Consider the following 11,312-nt stretch of genomic DNA (forward strand, 5'->3'; position numbering starts at 1 on the left):
CTGAACGAAGACGCACCACGGGCGATAGCGCGAGCCCGATAACAGCGACGACCATGCCGCCGCCGCCGCCAACGAATGAATCGGGCGGGTTTATAAGGGAACGAAAACAAATCACTCGCGGCGCTCCGGTCCGGTGGTTGCTCGGTTCATTGTGACATAAACCCTTAGCTGCCCCCTCCGTCCACCCAACGTCCCAATGGCGTTGGGGAAAAGGTGCGAGAGCAGCTTGTTGGGGAGGCAATAACCAGCATAAACCCACTCGAACGCCACGCGTGACGTGAATGGCTTGGCTTGGATCTTCACGTCGACTTGCAACCGTCTAATGGCAATCGAGGGCCGGAGAGCCCAGAGGTGGCCGGTACGAAGCGATTGTCTCCACTCGGAGTCACTTTCCAGCCGAAGTTCGAAAAAGAGTTTCGAGTTACGCTATGTTCGGAGTTCGGGCAAGCCGTCCCTTATCAGCGGGACCAAAGAAAGATGTTATCGCCGGCATTGCTACACGTATCGATTGGTACGAGTATGTTTCGAAGTTCTTCTTCTTCCCATCTCGGCCTTTTACTGGGCGATAACAAGGAGGAAGTGGGATGTCAGAATGTAATGTAAGTAATGAAAAATGCTAGCGCTAGCGGGTGGAGTTCGGGGACTTCAGCGCCATAGGCAGGGTCTTCCACGTTCACGAAAATCCTACCCGCCAGCACTTGCCAACATGGCGGCGGTTAAGGCCAACTGGTGTTAATTATTCTTCAGAATCTCCGGAAACCAGCATCTAGTCTAATTGTCCGGTGATAAAAACATCAACCTTGTGGGAAACGCTGGCATCACCATCCGTTGATTGGACTACTCCACGGTGTAACTTAAGCCTGAGTTACACTTTTTTGGTTCATCGCGATCCCACTCAACCGGAGCTTCATTCTCGTGGTTAGCTAAATTACTCCGGAACTGTAATATGCTGTGCGTAACGCTCTATGCTGACTGTTTCCCAATCTGAACATACAGTCATTACCATGAAATTGTGTCTCATAAGAACATAAGAAGAACAACACATAGTTCCGGATAAACAAACCAACCAGGCGAGAGGATGGGAGGATATGATTCAGCAGTGTAAGAGCGGAAGCGCACCAGGAATAGAACATTATCCAACCTGATACATTTACGCGAACAATGTGTGTCATCCATCACATGTGATGGAGGCATCGGCTGGGGGTGTGGGGGGGGGGGGGGGGGGGGGTGTTTATTACGAATTAGAATATGAGCGCAACGCGGAAGTTTCCTTCCTCCCCCCCCCCCCCCTAAACGGATGCAACGACTACACGCAGAGTTACCAAGCGTTACCGACGTCAGCAAGGCGGTGACTTCTTCGGGTCAGATGAACCTTTTCGGATGGACCTGCTCGGATTAGTTTGTAGCGTTTGATGTGCGCGAGGATTCCCCGCGAGGCAGGGGGAGATTACAGTGGATCAAGGTACCTATTGTGAGCGTAAATGAGCCTTGCTATAAAAATACTTCTGTCAAACGAACTGATGATGTCATGAAAGTACGTGTCGCTCCTCCCTTCGCTGTTTATCATTTCGTCGGTTCCATTTCAGCTCTAGCAACAACACACAAACAGCACGCTATCCTTGCCTCCGATCGATCGGTAAGGTCAAACCATGCGTACGTGTGTGCGCACTGTATTTTCATTGCGTTTCCATTTCGAATTACCCGACATTCGACAATCGTGGCGGGGGGTGGTGCGGTGTAGTACAACATTCACCAACGCCCCAATGCACGGGGGGTGGTGTGGTGCTCGATCTTTGTTGATTTAAGCTGTCGCTCCAAATTCCGCTCTACGACGGGGAGGTTGGCAACGAGGCGTTGGAATATTTCAAAGAGCGTTACGTGCATTTTAATAGACGAATAATAATCCCATTTGCGATAGCAAACCGTGCAACCGGACTTCGGATGCAAGATAGTTTGTCTACGGCCCTAAAGTCCATCTTTGGCACGCTGCCATCGGCAACAACTGGCGGGCGTTAGTAGTTCGCACACCGATGCAGATGTGTTTGAATCATATTGATATTTGTCGATTTCAAAAAGGGCGCACGGCAATAAACCGGACGAACGGTTCGATCCTAAAATTAGCTGCGACGAAGCCAGATGCGACCACAGAGGGGGGGGGGGGGGGGCTGGCTGGCTTTATCTGTTTTGGATAATTAAACACGACCAACTGACGGAACACATGCGCGTCATCCGGGTGAAGGGAAGCACGAATAGACAGCCAGCCGGGCGGGGGCTTTGTGCTGTGGGTGGGGTGTGGGAGCACATTTCCATACGTCCGGCTGAAAAACGGCTGAACCCACTCCCAAGTCGCAACATAAAAAAAAACACACAAAACAAAAACCATGGGAAAACCCCCGCGAAAATGAGATAATATACGCATTCGTGGCGGGGAGGACGCCCATGTCAACACGTGATGCGAGCGACGGTCCAACTGAAACACACACTCTTCCTGGTTTTGTGCGGTGGGTGGAAAATAGCTCGTTTGTTTTCCTCCCCACAAGCAAGTACGGCTCTCTAGCGGTACACAAAGGAAATGATCTTCGAGCAACCCCTTTTTTCCGACACACATCCGGAGGAAGGCAGGCAAAAAGGAAACGAAAGTGACCCCAACACCAACCGACTCTGCTGCTGGTTTCTCCTCAGGTTGTGCACCAACCTCGTGCTCTGCTACTGCTGACTACTAATGAGCTTATGGCGCGGGTCTGCTGCCGGGACTAAGTAAGAACGGCGAGGAAACGGTGCGGAGTTGTGACAAAGAAACCTTACTTATGTGTGAAGAAAACAAGACGGTTTCCAGAGGAGGGCAGGTAAGGGGGAGGGTTGGGGTTAGGACAGTGAAGGACGTGCGAAGTTGCTAATGGCCGAGAAGAATTGATTGGAGGCCACGAAAATCGTCGTTCGTCACCAAACCGTCGTCATCACCACTACGGACTGGAGAAGTTCCCAATCCCAAGAGTCTGTGACAGACCGACGCAAGCAATCTGGCTCGTTTCCAACTCTGGTGAAGTAAGAGCTCTCCCATAATAAGATTAATGCAGTCAAATATATAGACAGGACCGAACGCAAAGGCTAAAGGCATCAGGATAGTGTCTACATCCTTTTTCCATACTCTGTTTGGATTTTTGGAACAAACCAGCGATCGATATATCCTTATATACGGCAGGCGGTTGGGTCGTCATACATACAAACGTATGTATGTTACATTGTAACCACACCAGTTCAGTTCGTATCGATTGGCAGAGTTGATGTTTGCTGCCGCAGCATCAAGGTACCAGCCCTTCGGCCCCGTGACGACTTTGACTGACGGGCAGCACAACAATAAGCACACACCGACATTAACCTCAGCCCCGCATCATGGGATGGGTTTGCCTGGCACCGTGCCATGGCCACCCGACGCCGCAAAGTGGGACAATGCCGCCGGTTTTATGTTGTTATTCTCCGCGCGCATTTCGGATGCACATTACATTTCCATTGCTTGGCACAGCAACTACAACAACACACATCTGCCAATTCGTGTCTGGTTTGCTGTGCATAGGCGTTGTTGTGCGTGTGCATAGCGTTACGTAACGAGGCTTCGCTTCATGCGAGCTGCCACAGTCCCAGTTCCAGTTCCAAGTTCTCGGATGGATTCGACGACGCTGAGCGGAGGTGATTTTCAGGTACATACTGGTATGACATTTTCGATGCAGTTTTAATAGTACCCTAGTACTATATTAAATATCCAAACTACTACAGACCACTGTGGACATGCAGCGCTTACTCCCGACCAGCTGGAGCTAATGAGTCCTGACTCATCCCCAGTAGAGGCCAGTCGGTACCGGAGGTGTAAAATGATTCCATAGGAGATAATAGCGGAAGGTCAGCCGGCGTGCCATTACGACTGATGAGATGAACGCCTTCAACCGATTGGAAGCAATCGTGGGGGTGAACAAGTTGGAGGTTGTGGATCTTACTTCAACTTGGATCGCTCGAGATATGGCTCCTCGTTTTCTAACGCTCCATTATTTATTTCAGGCAAAAGACAACTAGCAAATGAGTTCGAACTTACGTCAATGAAGCTGTTCAAACCCAAAACCTTCTACAGTCATCACAGTCAGTCACACGTAGCCTTTGTGCCTGGGAAACCCCTACGGGCACGAGAGGCAGGGTAGGGGAACCACTTGCAAACCTGCGAACCTGGGCATGGGCATCATTTCGTTCTGATTGCTTCGCAGGGGGGTTTTCCTTCGCGTGAGACGACGAAGTTTTCATGCGCTCGAGTCCGTTACTGCCTGTACTGTTTCCAGCCAGCCCGGGGTAATTTGGTGACCTTAGCACATTTCCCCCTAACCGAACCGTGTGCGTTTAGGGGGCTTAGGAGGAACTAGACCGTTTAGTGAGCGATCGAAAGTAGAATAAACATTGAACAGGGTTAACAAAAAAAAAACAGGTTACTTACTGATTTCGGCATTTTGATGCGGTTGATTGTGACGGTGAATGATCGATTGAAGAAGGAACGAAGAGAGGAGAAGCGAACTGATACGATAATACCGTCGTAGTCCCGTCGTCAGTGCTGCAATCTGGAAGAAACGAGGGAAAAATGAACGATTATACTTCAGATTTAAAGTGCAGAAAAGCTCTGGAACAAGTTCGCACATCGGTGTTTCCGTGCAGAACGCGACACCCTTAAGGTCTAGGCTAACCTCAAAACGGATACGTCGTTCGCTGAAGCGTCAAAATTCCTCGCCCTCTTATCGAAAAGGAATGTTCAACGACACCGGGGCGATTAGGCGATGCTTCACAGCTTGGATGAGTCATAGGTTTGGACAAACTCGTGTTTTCTCGGGGGGTTGCAACCCACTCCGACCTTACTTGTGGCATATTTCCTTCGCTTGTTTTTTGTTTGTGTTATTTGGTTTTGCTGTAAATCGGCATTCCAACACGGGGAATGCAACACCAGCCCATGTAAAATCGCAACGGGGAAACATTCCACAAAACGTGGAGAGAGATAGAGTGGAAACGTTCGGCTCGGTCATCAGAGGTATGACACGGGGCTCGACCCGGCCTACGAAAAAGCGGTCGATATTGTCGGGAGGATGGTGGGGTGGTTGGGAAAGGGAGACAGTGAAAAAGTCGTGTATTTTCCGCACTCCAACGGCGATATGTTAGATAACGCACCTGAAATACACACTTGAGTCAAAACAGCTCGCAACAAGGCCCACGCTTGTAGGAAGGCGGTGGAAACACTGCACACCGGCCCGAAACCGACGTGGAAATCGAAGTAGAGGAAGTGAAGAGCGCGACACACAGCAGCGCGTAAAAACGGGAAAATCGCGAATGGCAAATTTTCAGACATCCCCCTGCGTACAACAATGTAGAGGAAAAGGGAGTGTGTGTGTGATGGTGTGGTTGTCCATCAATCCCCACTATACCACCCCCCTGTGTCTGCCATCAATCCACAGCCTTTTACAACATTCGTTTAGGAGCGCGGGTTTGCTACACCTGAGGCCGGGCAGAAAATGTGCACACGTACACACACACACAGAGCACTCCGCGACTGGTTCGCGATCTCCAGCGTTGGGGACATCGCTATAACGCGGAGTCATAGTGACGATCGCGCGAATTGTTCGAGCAACAGTGTGGGCCAAACAATCGCAGATCGTTTTTCTTTTTCTGAAATCGGAAAAATGACGATTACTTCGACAAGCGGCAGCAGCGTGATCCACACTTCTACAGCGCACTTTTGCATCATTTTTCTTTCCTCCCCCAGCCGGCAGCAGTAACAACAACCGGAAGGGTGCGACCGGAGCCGTGTGTGTGTGTGTGTTAGAGTGGAGGAGGGAGGGGGGGAGGGGTTCGTCCATTGAGTGGGTAGTGGCGCCTTCTAATTGTTTTTCGTGCTCTTGCTTCCACGTATATACCTGTTGCACCGTTCAAACCGCGGCGTTGACAACGACAACGAAAGCGGACCCAAGCAACATCGGCTCGCGGCCATGTCATTCTCGGCTGAGTCAGTGTGTGCGCCATACGGGCGCACAATGCTCTCAAACCCTTTAGGGAAGCCGGGACCAACCAACTATAGTTTGAGGAACTGACTATGGATGAAAGCAAAAACGAGAGGGGTGGGCTTGAACCGTCAATTGTCGGAACCATCCTCATCATTTAAGCCCTTATTAATGGGGTCACAGGTCACAGAACACCGACGGTAGGTTGTCCGAGCTGGGTAAGCGTTACCTTATCTCGTAATTGCTCAACACTGAGACTCACGCTGCCAGGCTCTACTCAACTGTGATCACATGGATGCTAAATCTGTCATCAAGTGATGTAATCACAGAGCGATTGCCTGCGATAAGAATGAAGCTATTTCGAACGGGGTGCAGAGCTCTCCTTCTCTCTTTACCTACTTATCTTAATTTCTCTCTTTTTTCTGTATTAAAACTATTAGGTACAGTTTTCTTAAAGTTATTGCGTATTTCTAAACACAAACACACACATCGTGTGTCAATGTTATGTTACGTAATGTATTTTACAAAACGTCCCCATTGTGGTTGGCCCTGTGTGAGCGTCCTCTGCTGGCCTCCAAGTCACGTGAAAAATCGTCCCAGGTGTGGTGATCGTGATGAGCAGCAACATTTTACCAAATGAGCAAGCTCCCTTCATCCATCGCAAACGAAAGATATTGGTGCTTTCGGCGGACGTCAAGAGACGAACCTTCAGCAGAGAAAGTCACAGCAGCTTTCTGAAACCGTGGTCCGCCGTTCGTTGACAGGCGAGGAGTCAAATCAAATTTCCACGGAAACCTATTCGAGGCCTAGGCCTGGCCCGCGTTATCAGCGTGACGTGCGTACGTGTCACGTATGGGTATATTTTAAGCTAACGTAACCGACGCCGCTGGAATGTTCGACGATGTTGTTTGATTGGTTGATTGCACACGTGCCCCGCTGGCCCGTTTCCGATGCCTGGGCGGACGGAGCATGCCGGCGTTGTCAGTCAAGGATCTGATAACAGGTATGCTCCGAGGCGAGGTGCTGTTGATGCCGGTTGATTGTTATCAATGCAGGAAGGTTGTTGCCATTTTGTTCGAAGTTCATTTTCCTTTTGCCTTAATAGCACACATAATTGCTGCAGGAACAGGAGGTGATCTTCGTTTCGTTGCATTGCTTTTCTCTGCCCACTTAGTCATTCTGTCCTTCGTAAACCATTGTACCGCCTAAGAACAATCACGTGCTTTTGCAAATCGTCTATCAAGTTCGAAAAATCCATTAAATTAGACATCAACCAATGCGAATCCCTTATTCCTTCCGTTCTCTGATCGTGTGTTTGCATCTTTACTCACCTCATACAGCGCTAGATTACACCGCCGCTTTGGCAACACTTTAGTTGGCCGTTGATTTGACGTGTTGTTGATGCTGTGCTTGGCGAGTTTCCACAAGAACGGGGAAGTCGAGAAGCTGGCCTCCTTGATCTGCGTGCAGTGCTGTGCTGTTGCCCTGTTTTCCACACCGGAAAATGCTCTCGGACGAAACAGGAGTGGCTTTCGGAAAATTTTGAACAAACACGCCTGCTTCGCTTCTCTCGCGTCGATATGTGCACGCCGGGTTTGTAACCAAAACACACTCGTCGCTTCCGGTTTTTTTTTCACGCCCACACCACTACTCACATACACTCAAACACTCGCCCACACGCGCTCGCCCCCGTCAAACAACGAAAACAAAAAATAAGATAAAATTATATCTGCAACAACTCTCGACGCAAGATGGGCACACTTTTCGTTTTCCCGGAAGTCGCTGGCGGTATATACACACAGGCACACACAAGCAACTTCTATGCTGTCTCTGTATACACCGAGGATGGCGATCGCGGCACTGAGGTGCTTTACTTCTTTACTATTAGGATTTTGTCTGCCCAGTCGCGATCAGTTCGATTTTGTCGGGAGAGAGTTGGTTGGCGTTCCGAGGCGGGTGGAGGGTAAAAATAAAAAGAAACAAATTAGACAACACAATAATAAAGTAATAATTGCCGAAAATCGTTGCGGCCACCTGCAAGGAGGCGGGAAGGAAGCAAAGTGGTCTCTATTGTTTATGCTGATTTCCACAGCTTGATCGATTTTAGGCTGATTTTGTACATCTTATTGCATAAGTGTTGTGTTGTTTGATGCTCAGTACTGAAAGGTTCATGATCATTCAAAATATCATGATTCCTGCCTTCTCGTCCTCAAACGAGGCTTCCACCTGTGGCTTTCTCTCTGGCCTTTGGACAGGTGATAAAAACCTGGTGGAAGTTGTTCTCGTAACCCACCCACAGTTCGGGTGGGGGGATTCGAACTCTCGACTGCAATCGTAATGCGTCGTCGCGCTACCGTTTGCGCTATGAGCCTCGCCTGATTCAAAGCCAACAAAAGTGGATGAAAAGCTAGCCGAGCCATTTGAGTCAGCGATTTGTCGCTTTTAATTGCGCTAACTAAAAAGTGCTAGACCTACTTTCCCTTCATTTCTCCTCTCGGCTCCCTTAGCCTGGCGCTACTCGCCAGCGGTCATTGTGCGCACCCCTATGTCCAAACACGACCGACGAGCCACCCTGTGGTGCTGAAGTGACCAATGCTGCTCTTTGTGCATTCCGCTGTCCAGATAGATATGGAACTGGCGGAAGCCGTATGTGTAGGAATCCGCCGTGTGCTGTAATGTCTCCACGAGTGGTCCGCATGTGCAACGCACAAATACACACAGTTCTATGTTCCGAACCCAACAAAAAAAAAAAACAAGAAAGAAAAAACATGTCTTGGAATTATCGCAGAGCTACTTTTCCAGTGAGGTTCCCACTTTTCCCTTGGTTAAACTTGACGTGTACTGCTGTTACATCGCTCCAGCGGCGCCCTGGTAGTGTGTGTTTGTGTATGTGCGTACGTGTGTAGCCGCTTTTACTTTTTGGAATTCAAATTCCAACCCGATCGTACGTACAGCCCAGCATGAACACAACTACCAGTGCACAGCAACGAACACCACTACCAGGGCGGGCTGGAAAACATGTCCACAATTATTGGCTCCGTCATAATATGCTGTGCTATGCGAAGTGAGGTGGATGTGAAATTCCTTCGCACACACTATGCTGACGGAAAGTCAGCCTTTACGTGGAACGTGTGAAAGGGAGGGAGCGATGCGGTACGAGCAAGGGGGACGGGAAAGGAAAACCCCAAAAAACTTTCCCGGAGTGCGTGCGTGCGTGCGTACTTATTGATAGCGTAGCACCGTATTCCAGTGCGGCGTAGTCTCGAGAGAAGAAATCTGCAGGTTGGTGGAAATGGTTTTTGGTTGCATGGTTGGTTGGTTGTTGGCGTGGTGGTGGTTTCTAGTGCCCATCCTGACTCCGGTTGGTTTTTTCTCGGAATGACTACGCACCGCTTCGTTTGAAAGCAACAGAACAACAAAAGGTCGCTCCAGACATACGCTAGACAGAAAGACAGGTGTGTCGGAATTCCAGAGCGATTCCCGGCCGCTGTGCTGCAGGGTCAACAAGGGGATTTGTGGAAGCGCAACAAATCACACAGACGCGCGCACACACACAGGCACAATACACACACACACAGTTGCTCATCATCTGACACCAAGCACGCACACCGTGATCTCTTCCGTATTGTAGCCGACACAATATTGCCACCGTTCGTACCTTTCTCCATACCTCCTCGTACCTTTCTCAATCTTTTCCAACTCGATATCAATGGCTGGCAAGGGGAGTGATGGCCTGATGGACACCTACTACAAGGTGGGGTTTTCGCGAGCAAATGCTAAATGATGATAACTTTGTAACGATCCCAAATCGCCCATCGAAGATTGAACGATAGAGGTGTAACGCAACAACTTAAAAGACGAACTTAAACGCAAGATACGTGATGTGGGACCAAACAGCAAAAAAAAAGAAAAGAAAACGATTGAAAACCACCGATCGTCCAGCAGCCCAGGAGCGGACGGTCAAAGCCAGCAGCAACCACCGGACGAAACTTAACAATTTAGTAAACCAGTAACGGAAAACCGAACACAACAATACTGCAGCAGCTTGCGAGCGGGCAAAACTAACAATGAAACAAATAAAAAACTAAATAATGCGTACGATCGTTGCCGTGTTTCGGGAAATCGAAATCCACATCCGTAACCAAGTGACACCTCACACACTCTGGTAGCCAGCGGCGGTCAGACTTCAGCGCTGGGTGCTCACTGTCAAAATGCGATGAGCGTGCACTCTCCAGCTCAGCAAACTTGCACGCGCACGCGGGGGTGCGTCGGCACACGAACGGCATACCCAAGTTTTGGAGATGATTCCGGTTCCACCACGGAGCTGGTTCTACTAGGGCGCTAGACCAACTTGTTTCTGTTTGTTTTATGAACATTGCATAGGTTCGAATTAACATGCCGCCATTGAGCTGCCTCTTATACGCAGCAAGCAACTTCAAAGCTACAACTTGACTGGAGAAGAGAAGTTTCCCAAAGCAACTTACAAAGAGCAGAAGTTTCAGTGTGATTTGAACGTCTAGGAAGTATTCATGATTTTTCGGCATTCTCCTTTATGTTTATGAAACGTTATGAAAATTATTTGAAGCACAATTCCGGTTCCGATTATCCAGCTCCAATCCACTCAACTTGTCCATCTTTACTTGGCTGTGCTGAGTTGCGGTGGTTCAGCACTTGTCAGCGATTTGATGATTATTTAAAAAAATGGTTCAAAGTTTCTATAAGTTTCTGCTCTACTTCATTTATTTTTATGAAGACTACGATACATAGAATGATTGAGTTGAGGCTGCAAAAAAATGCAAAATAACTAACCATTCATCCCAATTTCTAGTATCCAACCCGTCTTTTAAATCGCACGCAGTGAGCGCTACGTAGCTCGAAGAGGCTGGTTTATACATGTACTGCAGTGGGATCGATGGACATCGTACGTACATTATAACATTATGGAACGTGTTTACTGTGAACGCCGGCATCTCCGTGATGGAGCCGGTGGTAACTTAAATGGTTTCGGTTGCGTTTCATTATGTGCTATTGAAAAGTTTGACTGGCACCCACAATTTAAGTAACTATACTATAGTTTGTATTCACGATGCCAGCTCCGATCACAATGTCTTTATTGACATATTTATTCTAATAATTCAAATCATTTCTTCGGCTAAACTCATTGTTTCATGCTGTTCATCATGTGTGGTATAATTTACAAAGGAAACAAATTGTATAACACGCCGGTCTCTTTTCAGATATCGCTATAGAAGGAATCTTCGGCAAAGCAGGAGCTGTAGCTAGGCAAAA

General features: G+C 48.7%; 1 protein-coding gene across 1 annotated transcript in view; it reads right to left on the reverse strand.

Moving 5' to 3' along the window:
- LOC131269422 (moesin/ezrin/radixin homolog 1) overlaps window positions 1-10,204 on the reverse strand; it is a 28,791-nt gene extending 18,587 nt beyond the window's left edge. Inside the window, exons 1-3 of the mRNA XM_058271775.1 lie at window positions 10,123-10,204; window positions 7,355-7,919; window positions 4,478-4,598 (exon numbers count right to left, since the gene is read on the reverse strand). Coding sequence (XP_058127758.1) covers window positions 4,478-4,489 — 12 coding nt within the window. The 5' untranslated portion in view covers window positions 4,490-4,598; window positions 7,355-7,919; window positions 10,123-10,204. The remainder of the gene's footprint in view (window positions 1-4,477; window positions 4,599-7,354; window positions 7,920-10,122) is intronic.
- Window positions 10,205-11,312: the final 1,108 nt, after the last annotated feature.

This window comes from Anopheles coustani, chromosome X, assembly GCF_943734705.1.
Source record: "Anopheles coustani chromosome X, idAnoCousDA_361_x.2, whole genome shotgun sequence".
NCBI classification, from domain to species: domain Eukaryota; kingdom Metazoa; phylum Arthropoda; class Insecta; order Diptera; family Culicidae; genus Anopheles; species Anopheles coustani.